This window comes from Eumetopias jubatus, unplaced genomic scaffold, assembly GCF_037043125.1.
Source record: "Eumetopias jubatus isolate StellerSeaLion01/CBP00866 unplaced genomic scaffold, mEumJub1_p1.0 scaffold_6, whole genome shotgun sequence".
Lineage (NCBI taxonomy): Eukaryota > Metazoa > Chordata > Mammalia > Carnivora > Otariidae > Eumetopias > Eumetopias jubatus.
Window position 1 is genome coordinate 116238631 of NW_028274812.1, and position 18426 is coordinate 116257056.

Consider the following 18426-nt stretch of genomic DNA (forward strand, 5'->3'; position numbering starts at 1 on the left):
CTCTAAGGACAGGCAGACACGGGCAGAGCTCCACCGAGGGCAGGCGGCCGCGTGAGGACGGAGGCAGAGACTGGACGGAGGCAGCGACAAGGCCAGGCACACCAAAGAGGCCAGGAGCCACCAGAAGCTAAAAAGAAGCAAGGAAGGATTCTGCTCTAGAACCTTCAGAGGGGACATGGCCCTGGCGACACCTCGATTTCAGACTTCCGGCCTTCAGAACTGTGAGAGAATCCGGTTCTGTGGTTTCAAGCCTAGTTTGTGCTGATTGGTCCCAGCAGCCTTAGCAAACCAATACACCATCACTGCACGGCCCCCTGCCCCAGCTCTGCCCGCCCCTCAGCCCCACTACAGCCTCGAAGGAAGGACCCCACACGTGGGCGAGTCTCCAGATGGACGTTTTAATGTGGCTGGCTGCGATCAGAGCTATTTTCTCTCAACCAACATCTCTGAATTCTGCAGCTACAAGGCCTGTTTCCTACACCAGGACAAGGCCCCTCTCTCCTCCGCCCGGAAGGCGATAATCCCAGAAGGGCTGGACCAGTAGAAGTGACAAGCAGCTATCGGTCCTAGGGGCAGTATCTGGCAGGTGGTGCCAGGGGGCAGTCCCTGGGCTCAGCCAGGGGTCCGGCTAGACGGGTCACTGCAGCTTCATGCCGCTCCGGCGCCGTGAGTCCTTCCGGGCAATGGGGCTGAAGTTCACGATCTCTTTGTAGATGTGCTCTGTGAAACACAGGCTGGCTCAAGGTGTGTAGGGGGTGCTCAGGGCGAAAGAGAGCCCCCTCCCGACATAACGTGGAGCAGAAGTCCGCTCAGGGAGCAAGCAATGCACGCAGGAGACAGTATCTGCTCAGAGAGGAGGCGGCAGTGGGGATCCTGGAGGGCGCGGGCCAGCTGAGGCCAGGCCTGGAAACAGAGCAGGCAAAGCAGAGACAGGCCAGAACCCTGAGGCCCCCAGCTCTTACGCTTCCATTCATCCACTGTGAGTTTCTCATGTTCTAAGGAATCATCAAAGGGCTGCGGGGCCTCTGTCTCCTCCTCAGGGTCTCGGAAGGGCTCAAAGAAGGGGTGGGCGAGGGCCTGCGAGGCCGTCAGGCGCTTGTCCACGTCCAGCTCCAGCATCTTCTCCAGCAGGTCTATGGCTGCAGGGACAGGGCAGGGACAGAGCAAGCGCGTCACACCCCAGGCCCCACAGAGCCCCGCCCGCTGGGACAGCCAGCAGCGCCCCACCCCCCACCCGAGGAGCCAGGCCCCAGCACTCACCCTGGGGGCTGGCGCGCGGGAAGAGCTGAGAGAAATCCTTCTTGGGGCTCTGTGGCAGGGCTTGGATGTAGGATTTGGCCTGGAAGACAGAGGAGCAGTGAGTAATCCCCCACGGTCAGCCGGTCAGCCTCTCGGGGCTCAGGCCTTGGGGTAAAGGGCAGGGACTCCAGAAAAGCCCCAGAGCCAGGCTGAAGGCTCAGGTCAAAGTCCAAAGTGGGACGAAGGCAAGAAAGAGCACCTGCCAAGGGCAAAAGGAGGGACGGGTGAACCCTCCTTCCCATGTGGGCCTAGAGCCCACGTGACGCCCGGTTAGCCAAGTGCACAAGCCTCGGCCCTTCTAGACCCACTTGCCACTCACCGCTTTGTCGTTCAACTTCTGCACAAACTCTGCACCCGGCACCCCCGTCACTTTTAGGATCTGGGACAGCTGGTCCAGGTCTTGGCAGAGGATTAAGGCTCGGCCTCACTCTCCCGCTGCCCATCCATCACTCCCACCCAGGTGCTGAGGCAACCATCCAGGAGCCAGACGCACTCTCAAGGGAGGGCGCAGGTCTCTGGAAGGCTTCCCACCCACCTTAACCCTCCTGGATGCGCTGCCTTCCCACCCCCATCCCACCCAGCCAGCCACCCTCACGTGGGTCTCTCCGTCACCTTCCCCCACCCTCACGCTGAGCTCGGCACTGCAGACCCCACGTATTCTCCTCAACACCCGCACGGCGCACACGGCCGCTCCATTAGTGCGTGTGATGCCAACACGTGAAGTCTTTTCCACATGGTGGTGGAATGGCAGGTGACTGCTTTTCGGCAATTCCCTTATCTGCATTTTAAAATCGTTCTACGGTGAGGGGCGCCTGGGTGCCTCAGTCGGTGGAACGTCCGACTCTTGATCTCAGCCCAGGTCTTGGTCTCGGGGTCATGAGTTCAAGCCCCCTGTTGGGCTCCACACTGGGTGTGGAGCCTACTTTAAAAAAAAAGAAATCAAATAAATAAACAAACAAATCACACTGTTCTACAGTGAGCATCTATTGCTTTCGCATTAACAAAAAAAAAAAAAGAGAGAGAGAGAGAGATTTAATCAAGTGTCTGCTGAAGGAGTGAATCCCTGGAGTTTGGCTTTTCCAGCAAAGGATACAATCTTTCCCCTTGAACAGAGTCTTCCCCGTCAGCATCTCTGCCATGATACAGCCCACAGACCAGATGTCCACTGCAGAGGAAGGGGAGGACCAGCTGACCCGGCAGTCAGTCCACCCAGAGTAACCAAAACGGCCTTGGAGGAGCCGCCAGAGAAGAGCCCCGGCCCCTCCCTGGGCAGTTGGCCACTGACCAGTTTGGTTGTAGTGCATCCAGCTGAGGATCACCTCGGGGGCCCGGTACCAGCGGGTCACCACATAGCCTGTCATCTCGGCATCTGCATGCCGGGCCAGCCCGAAATCCAAGATCTACGGCTCAGGAGACATAGGGAGAAAGCGCTACTGCAGACAGGAGGCTCCCAGGGGAGAGGGGCCCACCCCAAGGCCAGGCTGACCCTGCCTGCGCCCGCTCACCTTCAGCTCACAGTCCTCGTTCACGGCCAGGTTGCCCGGCTTCAGGTCCTAGATGAGAGGAGAGAGCGAGCGCTGGGCTGAGAGCTGGAGACAGGAGCTTATCCCGCTTCCTCTCTCTGGGTGTCAGCCTCCTCGTGTGTAAAATGGGGGCTGGCCTAGGTGTCCTCTTGGGCCCATCCAGCTCTAAAATACTCTTGATTCTTGGAGCCTAAATCACCCAGCTCAAGGCTCGCTTTGTTTGCAGCATCCAGAAAGTCCCCCAGAACACAGCGTTCTTCTGAGCAGGCCTTCCTGGGCCAAGGTTGGGTCTGAAAAATCCACATTCCAAGTTCCAGGGGATTTTCGCCTCCCCATCCTTTCCTCCTTCCCGACTGTGGAGAATCCCTCCGGGGTGGGGGGGCCTCTGAAGAACACTGCAGAGAAAGCACTCACCCTGTGGATGACCCCAGCTGAGTGGATGTACTGTGTACGAGAAAGAGAGAGAGAAAGAGAGAGAGAGAGAGAGAAGGGTGAGGACAGCTTCCATACTGGGGGCTTCAGGCTGGCTCCAAATCCCCTCCCACCCTGTCCCGCTGTGCTCTTCCAGCCCCCACGGCCTGGCATTCCCCAAACCTCAGGGCTCAACACCAAGGCGCCCCCCTCGGCCACCTTCCTGCCCCCCCCCCACCCCGTGCACCTTGAGACCCTTGAGTATCTGATACACCAGGTACTGGATCTTGTCCTCACTGAACTCCATCCCCATGATCTTCTGCAGGTCCGTCTGCATGAAGGGCATCACCAGGTAGCTGAAAAGCACGAGAGCTTCTTGCCAGCCCCAGCCCCACCCAGCCCCAGGTCTGAGCTCAGAGGAGGTGCAGGGGCTACGGCAGAACCGAGGCCTTAGAAGTGGCCTCCGTGTGCAAGACCCAGCCCCACCGCAGCCAGCCAGATCCCCACATGGGCTTCCTGGCTTCTGGCTCCCGGCCTGGCCATGGTGGCCGCCCCGTTGGCAGAGCCCAGGGTCAGCATTTTGGCTGGTGTGTGCTCAGGAAAACCAAATGGAGCTGTGCTCCCTCTCTTCAAAGGCGCCCTCTCCTTGCCCGCCTCCGCGCCCCCCAGAAAGCCACAGCTGTGACTTAGGAGCACCTGCCAGGATTTCCTTCTGCTTCTGTCCAAATACTTTCTCCCCCAGAGGGTCATGCCCGGCTGGGAGAGCCCCACAAACCACCAAGAATGTCTGCCATTCCAAGAAGGAAGTAATCAATTTCCAGGAGGGCAGAAGAAGGAAGAAGGAGTAGCTGAGCCATGGCACCCTCCGACTGGATTGCAAAACAGGTCAAGTTCAGCAAAATATAGCTGTTGCTCAAGGTAGTAACAGAAAAGTCCAGAACAAAAGATGGTAGATTTAAAAAGGCATATTTACCAAAAAAAAAAAAAAAAAGATGTGGTGGAAGCCATCTCTATGAGCCTATGATTTTTTTTTTTTAAGATTTTATTTATTTGAGAGAGAGAGCTGAGAGCATGCGCAAGAGAGAGCACATGTGGGGGGGGGAGGCGGAGGGAGAAGCAGGCTCCCCGCTGAGCAGGGAGACTGATGACTCGGGGCTCGATCCCAAGACCCTGGGGTCATGACATGAGCCGAAGGCACCCTAAGCCTCTGATTTTCTGAAGCTTTCTTCTACCTGATCATCCCCTCTCCCCCATGGGGGCCCTGCTCCATTCACGGTCCCCTCCCCACTGTTGTCCTTCACCTCTGCATGGACCCTGGTTCTCTCTTCTCAGCTGACAAACTTGCTGAAGTCTAACCGTGCTTGAACCACCTTCCCTTGACTTGTTTCTTCAAAGAGCCACCCCTTCTCCCTCTTTCCCTCTGCAACCAAACTTCTAGAAGGAGTGGTTCATACCTCTTGACTCACTTCCAATGCCCTGACGACCTGACGTCTGCTCCCGCCCTTCCGAAACTGCTCTGATCAGTCTCACCAGTGGCTGCCCAGCACCCGCTCCCGGGGCTCCCTTTCTTCCTATCGGACATCTTGCAAAGTCTGACCCTCCCTCAAGATTCTCTGTTGATCTCTTAATCGCCAGTATTGTATCACGTTCTACCTGAGCCCAGACCTTCCTGAGCTCGATTTATGTGCAACTGCTGATTAAACACCCGAACATTTATAGGCTCCTAAAAAGTTGTGTCTAAAACAGAGTTCATTATCTTTCTCCCAAGATCTGTTCTCCTTTCACCTTGTATTCCAAGCAGGAGCCTGGCATCCTGACCTACACCCCTTCTCCCGGCCACTGCATCTCCCAACAGATACGACCTTTTGACAGTCCTGTCTCCTGATGGGCCTCAAGTCTGCTCTCAGCATCACCTCCGCCTTAGTTAGATCAAGGTCTGGGACACCACTCTCCAGGCTTTCTCTGCTCCTAGAGCTGCTCCCTGCTTCCCCCCCTTGCCAAAGTGCACCCCCAAATCGATCTGACTACTTACCCCAAAGTTCAAATCCTCCATGGACTCGAGGCTGCCTGTGGGATCAAGTCTGGACTCTTCCCTTGACCAAACCAGCCGTTGGCCTTCACTAGTCACACTGAACTTACCCATATTCCCCTCACAGTCCAGTCTCAGGCCCCTGGCCTTTCCTTTGTCCACGCAGTTCCTTCTATCTACTATGCCTTCAGCACCGTTACCTCAGGTGAACATCTACTCCCCCTTCGGCGCTGAGTTCGAGCGTTGCCTCCTCTGTGAAGCCCCGAGGCAGCATGCAGTGCCCCCCCTCACCTGACCATACTTAGAGCACCCACCACACTACTGTGAGTCTTCATTTAGAAACTGTACCCCCACCCGGCCTGGGAGGGGGGGCTAGTCCACTTTAAATTCCCAGCGCTAAGCCCAGCAACTGGCTTTATAGGAAAAAAAAAAACTCTTCAGAATCACTGCATTAAATTTAAAACGAAAGCATCCTAACAAAGGGACCTTCAGCTACATTTAAAATAGGGGTTGGGAAAAAAATTTAAAAATCTACCTTCTCAAAGGTTCCTACGTTGTAGACCAAGCACTGCGGTAGCAAAGCCATGCATTTAACAACAAAATTTTCTGGCTCCGTGTGACTCTGTCAAACACCCCATCAGCCAGAGGGGACCAGGGCTTCCTGCTAGGAAGAGCCCCAAGGTCCAGACCCACACCTGGGTCCCCACGGAATGGCGAGGCAAGTTGGTGCGGACCCTGTGAGGACTGCCAATGAGGTCTTGGTGGTATTAAAGCAGGTAATAAGAGAAGCAGATGAGCAGACAGATCCTGTCAGGCAAGCACCCCACAAAGCCCCTCCCATCTCTTCTTGCCCGCCTTTCTCTCCACCACCCCCCGCCCCCCACTGAAAGAATCTCCAGAGAGAATCACACAGCAGTGGACAGCCCGGGACAGGAAGCCCGCTGCCCAGAAGAGCGAATCTGGACTCTCCCCTAGCCAGCTCCCCAGCGGCAAGTAAGGCCTGCAAATGCCCTAGAACCCAGTGCAGCCCGACTCACAAGTCATGGAAGCTGCGCAGGGAGGAGGCTGAGGTGAAGACATCCAGGAGCCCGATGACCTGGGGAGAAGGTTGCCAGTGAGGCTGGGCAGCCGCCACAGCCCTCTCCCCCTTTCCATTGGGGCCCAGCCATGCACACAACCACCCGCCCTTTCCTGATACACTGTCTGCAGCAGGAGGCAGGTTCCCAGCCTTCTTGGGAGCAGTGAAAAGGGCAGAGGGATCCCCTTAACTGGGAGGGAGCTTGCAGTACACAGTGATGGGAAGGCAGGCTGGGGAGAGGGGGAATTGCCCCCCAAGTCTGGGGTTCAGGGCAGGTGTGCAAATTCACTCTCAACTCAAGGAGGCAACCACAAGTGGTGAAGGGAATGGGAGGAAACAGGGAAGGGGGTCTTCCAGCCAGCAGGCTCCCTGCCCTTGACCTTGGGTCTCCCACCACATCCATCCTTGCCTGCCAAAGGGCTGGTTCAGAACCAGGGGCAACGTCGCCCCTGGCTGGGGGCCATGGGGAAGGGTTTGCTGAAGAGGAATGGGGCTTAATATTTGTCCACGATATTTTGAAATCATTTTACCAATCTAGGTATCCTAGAGCAAAGCTTGGTTGTTAGGCCCAGCGCCGGGTAGCTAGTCTTCCCAGCTGTTTCTGTCAGACAGGATATTCTAATGGTCATGCACTGAGGCCTGGGGCCAGGCTGCATAGGTTCAAATCCCAGCTGGGCCACTGACTAACTGTATAACCTATTAGTCTTTCTGTGCCTTGGTTTCCCCTTCTGTACATGGGAGTAATAGTACTCAACTCCTGTGATGTGAGGATTAACAAGTTAGTTTATGCAAAGCTCTGAGATAGCACTTGGCACAGAGGAAGTGCTCAAGTACCTATGGTTATTGTTGTTATCAGAGCCACGTGTGGAAGCCACATTAACCAGGATGCTGGGGGCACCCTAGCTCCGAGATCTAGAACACATTACAAAGTTCCTCCGTGCCCATTCCTTCGCAACACCGAGGAAACAGTAAGTTTGCACCTCACAAAGTTCATTTTGCTCCACTGCCAAAAAAACCTTTTGCACCCTTCCTGGGAAGTAGGCAGGGCAGGTCCTGGCACCTCATTTTAATGAGGTGAGGAATAAGGGCGGGAGGGGCAGGGAGGAGATTGGCCCTGTCCTGGGCTCTCTGTACCCTCTCAGGCCATCTCCCGGACACGTGGGGGCGCAGAACCTGGTCAGGAGCCTTCCGGGCCCCCCTCCCCCTCCACAACCCCTCTCCTCCGCCGCCCGCCCACCTGCTCCAGAGCAGACCCCAGAGCCCCCAGGCCCAGCCTACGTTCTCATGCTGCATGTGCTTCAGCAGCCGCAGCTCTCGGTACGCCCGCCTGGCAAAGATCTCGGACTGGAAGGGCCGGCTCAGCTTCTTGATGGCCACCTTCTCCCCTGACCGCTTGTCGATGGCGGAGCTGGAGGGCACACACAGGTCGGTGGGCCGTGGCTTTCTTTCCTCCCCAGCAGCCCCCACGTCCCTCACTCTGGTGAGCCCAGGCCATCCTCACCAAAATCCCTCCTGGCCAACGGGCTGGGCTGGGAGGAAGGGAACCCGCCACCTGGAAGGGGAGGTAGCAGCCTCAAGCGTAGTGAGGGAGATGGGGAGGGGGACTGGGGAGGGCGGGGGGGGCAGTTCTGCACTGGGTCAGACCCAAGGTCATGCCAACAGGATCCAAAGCCCGGAGGGAAGCTCACTCTGCACCTTGGCAAGTCTCAGTGTACCCAGTCGTAACAACGGGGATTTGCCTGGATGAACTCTAGGGTCCCGTGTAAGGTTCAAGTCCTGGAGAACCAGACCCAGTCCTAATTCAACCCACAGAGACCCCATAAAGCCGGTGAGAACAGTGAGGTGGCGTCCGTAGCGGCCGCAGGCCAGCCTCTGCCACAGCCTGAGGCTTCTGGCTCATCCTGCGCTGCCCCGTCGCCTCCTCCCAGCTCCAAGCGCTCAGCCCGGGAAAAGCCCCCGTCAAGGGTCTTCCGAACCCGCGGGACTCTGGGCCTTGGGGTCCTGGCTCAAGGTGGTGGGCGCGCGGCCCCGAGCACCCGGCCGGAGAGGGGACCCCCGCCCCAAGGTGGGTTCCGGGAAGGGGTGCACTGGCCGGCCCGGCCCGGCTCGTCGGGAGGCTCCACCTGCGCCCGGGTGCCTGCGCGCCCGCCGTCCAGCCGGCCCGACGCCCCGCGCGCGCCCCCCCCCCCGCGCCCCCCAGCGGCGCGCAGGCCCGGGGGGTCTCACCACACGGCGCCATAGGCCCCGCTGCCTACGTGCGTCGGGGACACGTAGGTCTTGGGCAGCTCCCAGGCGGTCCTGTTGACGTCCTGCTTGTAGAAGCCCTTTTTCCGGGTGAAGCTCATCCCGGGCACCCGATCTCGGCGGCCCCAGCGCGGCGCCTCCGTCCGCGGCCCGCCGGGCTCCCAGCTCCCGGCCCGCCGCCCGCTCCTCCCCCGCGCGAGGGCGGGGTCCCGGGCCCGCGGCGCGTCCCACCTGCCTGCTCGCCCAGGTGCGCCGGGTGCGGCCACGCCCCGGGCCTGCCTCGGCAGCCTCTGCAGTGTGGGGCCCGGGACGGGAGCCGCGGCCCGGGCGGCAGGTGCGCTGCCCCGCAGGACGGAGGTCCGGCGGCTGGGTAGAGCCCAGGGGCTCCCGCGTAGGGCGGGGGTAAGGCGGGGGGCGGGGGGCGGGGGTGGGGGGTGGGGGGGCGGAGACAGGGCCTCTCAGGTCCTTCCGGCCCGGGACTCGGTAGGAAGATCTGCGTGGGCATCGTGGTGCGGCCAGTGAAGACAATTTTGGAAAAACAAAACCAAACCCCACAACTTTTTGATTACGGGAAGTTTCAAAAGAAGTTTCAAAAGTACGAAAGTGGAATAGCGCCTTGCTTCTCATCTGAATGTGCCCTGAATCCCCTAGGCGTTTTATTTGATTAAAATACAGATTCTGGTGCAGTTGATTTGGGGCGGAGCCAAGAGTCTGCGCTTCAAACAGGCTCTGCACGGCACTTTGATAGTGAGGTTCTAGCGAATCTGCGTGGCCCCAGCCCCTCCGCTTCAACAATTATATCAACCCTTGGCCGACTTTGCTTCCATCATTCTGAAGCAACACCAGGCATCGTATAATTTCATCCATAATATGTTCGTATCGCCAAAAGATTAGGGACTTCTTTTAAAATATAACCACAATATTTTTATATCTAAAATTACCAACAGTGATTCTATAGCATCAACTATCTAGGCTCAAATTTCTGATTTTGCACGGGTTTTTGCCAGCTTCCTAATGCCCTATGAGGGCAGTGACAAGCCAGGGCCTTCTGGCCCTGTGTCTGGTGGCTGGTACAGCCTGCAGAAGATTCTGTGCTCTAATTAAATCACGGAGGCCTCCCAGGAAGGGGGGGTGGGACCGAGAATAGCCGTAAGGGGTCTGGCCCTTCACTGGCCTGGGGAAGGGGTTGTGGAAGGGGCGGGGACCACTTGCTCACTTAGTCAAAGGGAGAGAGGGTGTCTTGAAGGAGGAAAGGAACTTGCCTGTGGCCCACAGCAAGCTGAGGGTCCTCACTAGGGAGTCTGCAGTCCCCAACCCCTGGACCCCAGTCCTTCCCACACAGTCTGGAAAACCACCGCAGGCTGAGGGCCACATGGGGATCCCACAGAAATGCCCAACAGGCATGGCATTCAGAGAATCTAGTAGGATATCAAAAACTGTATTGAGAATGAGTGGAATGGAAGAATCAGACCATTCAAAGTGAAAAAATATTTCCTGAACACGTGTGCATGCTATGGGCCAGTCATTATTCCGAGCGTTTTACACATACAACTAACTCTCTTAGTCCTGGTGAGAGGTCTGTGAGTCAGTACTATTATTATGCTCATTTTAGAGATGAGGAACCTGAGGTACAGAGAGGTTAAGTAATTTGCTGAAGGTTGCACAGCTGCTAAGGGGCAGAGCTGGGTTGAAGAAGTGCGCATAGCCTGGTTCTAAAGGCTATGTTCTCGGCTCCAAGTCTATGCAGTGTCTCTGGGTTGAAAGGCCTTGCTTCTTAAAGGCAATGGTCTGCATTTCACATCGTCCCCCTCACTCACATCATGAGGACATGACTACTGATCAAACCATGTCTCCCTCCGCACATCCTGCATGAGGGTATCTGGCATGTTCTCCACCCTCTTCTCTGCCCCAACCCCGACTCTGGCCCTGAGACCCTGTGGGAGGGAAAGGGAAGGGGCTAAGTGCCTGGGAGGGCTGCAGGAGTTTGGGACCTTTGGGGTTGGTGGTGCCAGGGGATGGCACCCTGATGCTGAAGCTGGGGTGAGGTCCTGGAGGCCAGAGTTCAGGCCTGGGTGCAGGCAAGACAGAATTGTCCAGGAGACTTAGGGTTTCCTTCTGGGTTGAGCATGGCATTCCCCAGGGCAGGGACAGAGCTTCTGCCTCTCTATTGTATGTCCCAATAAACTGAGTGTGGCAGAGGTGAGCCCAGAAAGGTGGGGAAGTGCTCCTGCCCAAGTGGGTACAATCCTGCGAGGGCGCGAGCTGGCCACTCGGGCTGTGGCTCCGGATGCCTCTTAAGCAATGGTCAGGAAGTGACTCAGGCCAGTCCAATGACACTGTCTCCCCCCACCCCCCCTCGGGCCTCAGCTGGGCCCATGTTTACTCAACAGCCAGGCGGCCTCAGGAGAGAAATACCTTGGAGGATCCAGTCAGGGAAGTCACACATGGGAGAGGAAGCACAGGGGGTCACTGAGGCCCCAGGCTCCTCTTCTCTTTCAGCTCCAATCTCCTCTGCACTTCTCCTCCCAGATGCTGGCCCAACCTTGTCATGTTGGTTTCTGCCCTATCAAGGCCAAAGCAAGGGGGTTAGGAAACCAAATTTGGAAGGGGACCCGAGTTGCCACCCTGACTCTGCACTACCAGCTGTGTGGCCCTGGGCAAAACTACTGCCCCTCTCTACAGGGTCTCAGAGTCCACTTTGTGATGCGGGAGTGATAGTAAGCATGGCAAATATATCTCAAGAGTCCTGGGAGTGTATCACCCCAAGAGCAGCACAACAACACCCCAACGAGGTGGGGACTGGCAGTGCCTCCAGCCAAAGACAGTTAGAAACCCACCTGGGAGTGAACGAGCTGGGTCTATCACTCCTTGCACCAGGGGAACCATGGGGCAGTTCAGTAACAGGGCACTAGGAAGGACTCACTATAACCTTTGGGTTCTTGTTAGGCAATCGGTGGAAGGTTTAAGGAAGCAAGACTTTGATCTGGATTTGATACTATCAGGAAGTAGAGGTGATTCTATGGTTGGGGATCTTAAATCTTACCTAGAAGAAGAGCCAACTGGAAAGAGGAGAGGGCTGTGATTGGTAGAGAAGCAGCCTCTACTCAGATTAGCTACATGGGGGATGTTTGGTCATTTCTGTGGTCTGGACAGCATGCCTGTTTTGTCTGTTTTCAGGCGTGATTATGGAGTGGTCTTGTTTTTGTCTTGACCCATCACGGTCACTGATGGCCTTGTCTGTGTTCTCGGGAGCACAGCAGGGGGGAGCTGCCCCGCCAGCTCCGAGCACCACCAAGGCCTGGCTGATAGGACCAGGCAGCTCCCGGATGTCAGGGCTGCTTTGCTCTGTCCAGATGGAGAGACCGAGGCCCAGAGGTGTTCAGTAATTGGCCCAAAGTCACACATGACCAAGAAGTTGGTGGATGTGATCTTGCAGAGGCTGCACATTCAACCACCATGTAGACAGCCCAGCACCCAGCAAGCACCCGGGAAGAGGCTGTTGTAGGGTTGTCCCCCTAGTGACGCTGGGGATGGGGGGCAAGGGCACGCGTTTTGGGAGGAAAGATGACTGGTTTCTTAGAACAGAGACAGAAGCCTCACAGGACGAGGCTGGGCTGCCCGTGTCCGCTCCATCTTGCTTCAGGAATCTGGCCATGCCTCAAACACTACAGCCCTCTCTGTCCCAAACGCAGGGCCAGCCACTCAAATCTTCACCACAATTGGCCAGGAGACCTCTACAAAATGAGAAACCATGATGCGTCTGGGGTCCCGCCGGGACGAAACCGCAAGGGAGCCCTAAGAGCTCAGGCTCCAGCTCTGAGAGATTCCCCTGCTTCTTAGGGGCTTTCACAACTCCACAAAATAATTAAAATCAAGAGGAGGTAGGGAAGTGCAGAGGGAAGGCCGCGCATGGGGGCTACCCTGTGCCTTGTTAACTTAGAGCTAGCCCTGGACAAGGTAGCCTCCCTGAGCCTCAGTTTCCTCCTCTGTAAAGCAGGAGTGGTAACAATACCCACCTCGCGGGGTGTCTATGAGGACTGAGAGAGACGGCAGGAGAGGTGTCTAATTCAGTGGCTGGCACATGGGAGATGCTCTCCCGATGTGCCTTCCCCAGTGTCGTCCAGCTTTGCCTCCCGGGCCGCCAGACCCCCCACTGCTCCGCCCCAGCCCCCGCCCCTTGCTCCCAGTCCTGCCCCGGAAGCTGCTCCCTTGGGCAGCTCCTACTCACATCCAACTGTTATTAAGCTTTTACAATTTTTTAAAGTTTTTATTTAAATTCCAGTTAGTTAACGTAGAGCGTAATATTAGTTGCAGGTGTACAATAGAGTGACTCATCACTTCCACACATCACCTGGTGCTCATCACAACAGGTGCCCTGCTTAATCCCCATCACCTGTTTCACCCATCTCCCACCCACCTCCCCTCTGGTCACCATCAGTGTGTTCTCTAGAGTCAAGAGTCTGTTTCCTGGGGCGCCTGGGGGGCTCAGTGGTTAAGCGTCTGTCTTCAGTTCAGGTCATGAGCGGGATGGAGTCCCGCATCGGGCTCCCTGCTCAGCAGGAAGCCTGCTTCTCCCTCTCCCACTCCCCCTGCTTGTGTTCCTTCTCTCACTGTGTCTCTCTCTGTCAAATAAATAAATAAAATCTTTTTTTTTAAGAGTCTGTTTCTTGGTTTGCCCCCCATCGTCTCTTTAACCCAGCCCAAAGACTCATTCCACCCATCCACCCAATGTTTATCGAGGGTCTGCTGAGTGCCAGGGACTGACCCTGGCGCTGGGGATGTAACTGAAATGTAACAGATAAAGATCCTTCCCACACCCCCTCGTGGAGCTGACAGTCCAGCTGCAGAGGCAGATGGAAAACCAATGAACAAATACATAGCATTAGGCTGAGCCACATGAAATGGCTCATATTTGACCATTTCAGATGATTCAAGCAAATGTCACGTCAGGCAGTGTTAAGCCCTGTGAAGAAAATGCTGCTGAGTAAGGATATGAAGAAGGACCATGAGAGCTCTTTTAGACAGGCCATCAGGGAAGGTCTGTCTGAGGAGGCCATATGGGGGCAACACCTCACTGCACATGGGAGTGAGCCCTGCAGGTCTCCAGGGGAGGAGCAGGTGTCTGCCTTCCCGACTTTTCCACTGAGTTCCCCCGTCTGGGCCTAACCCCCCCCCCCCCCCCCCCGCCTCCGCCGACGCAGCCTCATCCCTCACTCCAGCCTGCTCTGCTCAGTCCCTCGGGGGACCAGCTCACCACACCTGGGGGCAGCTCACTGGCCTCTGGGTACTGGGCCACCTTCCCCAGCACCTCTTCCCCTTCTAGGGGGCTGGGGCCGCTCAACAGCCTTAGGGCCTCAGCGGAACATCCATCCCAAGAACAGAATATCGGGCTCCCCTTCTCCCAGGTGCCGCTCAACTACATGAACTTTTCTCTCTCTTCCCACCATCGCCCTCCTTTGGACCTGGTCCTCTCCCTGCCCTCAGTTTGAGCACCCCCTGGTGGAGGACGGGGTTGGGGACAGCTCTGCTGGAGGGGCCCCTCCCAGCCGGCCTTCTTGGGACTCAGAAGGTAAACGTCCCCTCCTCACACCACACACAGTCCTGCTGCTTGCTCCCCGCTCCAGTGCACCCCAACACCCGCCTCTCTCTGCCCAGCCTTCGCGAGACGGGCCCCTTGACTGAGTCCTGTGAGGATGTGGCCTGGGGTCAGTCTGGTGAGATACTCCAGTGGTGGAGTGGACTCTGCTCCATGTGACCTGCTGTGGCCTCTGTGGCATTCATCGTAATCGTAACTAATCAGCCCTGTCCTCTATGAAATGTCTGCCTCCACCACCGGACAAATGACTCAGTGAGGGCGAGGGCAGTATCTTGGTCACTGCCGGGCACCCGGCACTGTGCCTGGCCCACAGTAAGTGCTCAATAAATACTCGGTGAACGAATGAACCAAAGATCTTTGTCTCCTGTTGGTACAGGAGGCAACGGGAGGAATGAGGTTTGAAGACCCGAAAGGTGGAATGGAGGAAGGAACAGTAGGGGAGTCACGCTTGAAATCAGGTCCGCTGTGAGGGGTCTGGGACGCGTGGTCTCTGTTTGGTTGGACACAATCTATCCTGAAGGGTGTTTGGCTTTGCACTGTTATTTCATGGCTCTCTGAGGCAGGGCCTATGGGCGTCATGCTCGTGGGGCCCTCAAGCTCCCATGTGTGGTGGTAAAGGGCTTTTAATTAAGAACCTGAGCACACAACCCGAATTCGGGGACCTCTTCTCTCACCAAGAATTTGCACCAAATTTCCACCGTAAAGCAGGCCCCTCCCTGCCTGCGGCCTTCCCGGCTCCCACTGACACTGTAGAAAAGCCAGACCCCCTACCCTTTGGAATCGCCCTTCCTTCCTGATCTTGAAAGCTCAGCTCTAAACCCACCTCTTCAAGGAGGTGTTCCGGAGTGAACTCCAGACCCGCTTACCTCAGTACCCCAATATCCACCCTCCCGAACCCACAACCCTGGTGGCCCCCCGCCGCACACACACCCCCAGGCTTTGTGACGACCACAGCGTCCTCGGGTACACTCCGGCGAGCCAGTGGAGAGTAACGACCACTGGGAGGCAGAGCTGGGTTTGAATCGCGCGCCGACACTTACAGGCCATGTGACCTTGAGCAGGTGAATGCGTGTCTCTGAGCTTCCTCATCACTGAGATGGGAGAGCAACACCCACCTAGCCAGGGCGGGCGGGAGGATTTAATGAGACTCTGGAGGCATGGGTGCTCCCTGACATCCTCCAGGATTGCTCACCTCTCACCTCCTCTGAGTGTCTTCCTTGACCCCATTGCCAGCCACGCCCCACCTGCTTCTCCTGGCCTCATTTTCCTTTAAGACCTAATGTATCTCTCAGTGCACTTGTTTGTCATCTGTCTGCCTATCATCTGTCCACAGGAACAGGGACTTCGACGACTCTGTTCATTGCTGAATCCCAAGTACCTAGAATAGTGCCCTGCATACAGTGACGGGCCAACGGCCAGGAGTGAGGGCTCTCAGCAGAAGCCACGGTCATCACCGCGCATCTCTGTCCTCTTTGTTTGCAGTTGATAGGTTGGCCCATTCACCTTCGGGCCCGGGGCCAGCCCAGCTCAACAACCTGCCCAAGTGTGGGAATAGGTCAGCGTCCCGCCTGGGGTCCTGTGTGCCCTGCTCTGGGCTGAGGAGGCCATGCACCACCCCCCGGAGGGCATCTCAACAAGCTGCCTTTCCAGGGCAGAGGCCACTGGCGCTCTGCCCTTTCGATGTAAACATCCAACACCAGGACACGTGAATCATCCCCAGGAACCCCACAACCCTTGTCAGGGCCAAAGGAAGCCAGAGAAGACTAGTTGGACTACCTGCCACGGCAGAAGTTTGGGCTCTGATCCCAGCTCTGCTTCGTGTTTTCTGTGTGACCTTAGGTAAGTCACACTGCCTCTCTGGGTACTTCGGTTTTCTATTTTGTGTATTTAACAAATATTGATAGAGCATTAATTTCTTGCCAAAAATTGTTCTAAGAGCTTTACATACATGTAACTCATTTCGTCCTCTTAAGAACCCTATGAGATGAGTTAATAATACCCTCCACTCTTCATATCACAAACCTGAGGCACAGAGAGGCAAAGTGACTTGCCCAAGGTCACACAGCAAGTAAGAGGCAGAGCCACGATTCAACCCCAGGCAGTCTCAACTGCAGTCGGTGCTGGTAACCACTATGCTCAGCTGATCTGCACAGCGCCCCTGGGGGCCCAACCTTTGTCTTTTAGGAATCTGAATTTCTCCTGATGGTGCCCCCATTATTTGGCCACACATTTATCTTCCTGAAGGTTCCATTTAGCTTCCCTAAACAAGACTCTTCCTTCCCGTCCTTCTCCACATCTAATCATGGGAGCCCCCCCCAACCCCCTTAATTCTAGAAGGAAACAGTCAGTGGTCTGTTGGAAAACTGGCACCAGGGGGATGGGGAGTCCCAGTGCGTAGCGCTTAGTGATTTCCGTGGTGTAAATACTTCCACCATGGCCAAATTCAAGCTACCGACTTGATGTCACTGAACATGGAGTTGAGAAGAGAGGCACAAAGTCAGCTGTCAAGAGCCACAACGAGTGGGCTGTGGGCTGTCAGCCCGAGCAGAGAGGTGGCAACAGAGATCCGTGGGATACTGGGTACAAACCAGCGGCACGTCCTCTGGGCCCGGGGGCTGTGCTTTCCCCCCTCCTCACAGGCCCTCCGGGATCTCCACTGGCTCGCGCTTCTGGGAGCCGCCCCTCCTCCCCCGGGGCGGGATCTGGCTTTGGCGGCCTGCAGAGTGCACCGTGCCCCCGCTGGGCAGCACAGGACAGGTGTGACCAGGAGCGCAGCCGGGACTGATCTCCCTGGTTAGAGCAGCCTTTCCTCCTCGATGCTCCCCGCCCCCGCGAGCTCCCTTTTGCCTCCAGGAAAAAGTGTAGACTTCTTAGCCTGTCGGACAAGGTTTGCCCCCAACCCGGCGCTGCCTTCCTTTCTTGCTAATCGGATCCTCCACGGCGTCGATGCCCAAATGACCTCCATTCTAACTATGTCACAAACATGCCTTACTCATCCCTGGCACCACACCTTTGCATGAGCTGTTGCCGTCTGGAATGCCATTGCTCTGCTTTTCCAAGGATGGGGAGGACCCTCATGCCTCAAGGCCTGGCTCAGGAGCACTTCCTGGGGCTGGCTGTGCCCGGCCACTCCTACCCAAGTGCCCTCTTCCTCTGATTCCCGGAGGACACAGCAGGCCCTCAGACTTGAATTGTCAGTTAACATTCAAACGAAACGAAACTAATTTTCTTGAGGATTGTGAGTGTCTTATCTTCTCTGTCCTCTGAACCTATTTAGCAATGTGTCATAAAGCCTTAATCCATGCGACCAAATTTTAGGTCGAAGCACCTAGCAAGACATTAAAGATGCACGGACAAATGTCACTGAAGAAACTCATACCCTAGTGAAGGAGGCAGAGCAAAAAAGGAAATGACAACTGTCACCTGCGGGTGGGAACGTAAATTGATACAAGCTTTTAGGAGAGCTGTTTTAACAATATGTTATCACAATGGTGAAAATGTGCACCTCATTTATCCTGAGAATTCCATAGTTATCAATTTAGTCAACATAAAACAGACAATGGGGCATACCCTCATCACTGTCGTTCATCATCCATATCAATAAAGAGATCTTTCCAGCATCATGAGAAGAAAGGAAAAGGAAAAAAAATGCCTGGATGGATTGTTCCAGATTTACAGAGTGGGTGTGCATTATTCCCATATGTGATTTTTACTTGTGCTATGTATGTATCTGTAAAAATATCAAACCGGAGCAATCTGCAACTTCCTTTTTCACTCAAGATTGCTGGTGGGATCTTGCCCGTGTTGATTTGGGCTTGCTCGAGACTTCTCAACCTCAGCACCAGCGACACTTGGGGCCTGATAATTCTTTGGGGGGGCTGTCCTGTGTTTCATAGCAGCTGCCCTGGCCTCTACCCCTAGATGCTCACCCCTCGCCCCCAAGTTGTGACAACCAAAAATGCCTCCAGACATTGCCACTTGTCCCTGGGACACAAACAGAACCGGGGGGGGGGGGGAGGCAGAGTCCTTCTATGACATGTGTCCTCACTGCTTGGTAGGATTTTGTTGTAGGAATGCGCTTCAGCTATTTTCCTATCCTCCTATTGATGGACTTTGAGATTTGCTCCAGTTTTTCTTTTCTTTTCAAGGTTTTTTATTTTTAAGCGTTCTCTACCCCCGGCGTGGGGCTCGAACTCACAACCCTGAGATCAAGAGTCGCACGCATCACTGATGGAGCCAGCCAGGC

The 18426-nt window shown here is 56.0% G+C and overlaps 1 protein-coding gene across 1 annotated transcript; it reads right to left on the reverse strand.

Annotated features, from left to right (window-relative positions):
* Window positions 1–379: 379 nt before the first annotated feature.
* MAPK13 (mitogen-activated protein kinase 13) lies at window positions 380–8959 on the reverse strand. Its single transcript, XM_028120387.2, has 12 exons — window positions 8567–8959; window positions 7619–7748; window positions 6300–6358; window positions 3481–3589; window positions 3237–3266; window positions 2805–2852; window positions 2585–2699; window positions 2393–2464; window positions 1619–1698; window positions 1261–1339; window positions 963–1139; window positions 380–720 (listed from the first exon to the last, which is right to left on the reverse strand). The coding sequence occupies exons 1-12, from the start codon at window positions 8683–8685 to the stop codon at window positions 638–640; spliced, it is 1101 nt and encodes a 366-aa protein (XP_027976188.1). The 5' UTR covers window positions 8686–8959; the 3' UTR covers window positions 380–637.
* Window positions 8960–18426: the final 9467 nt, after the last annotated feature.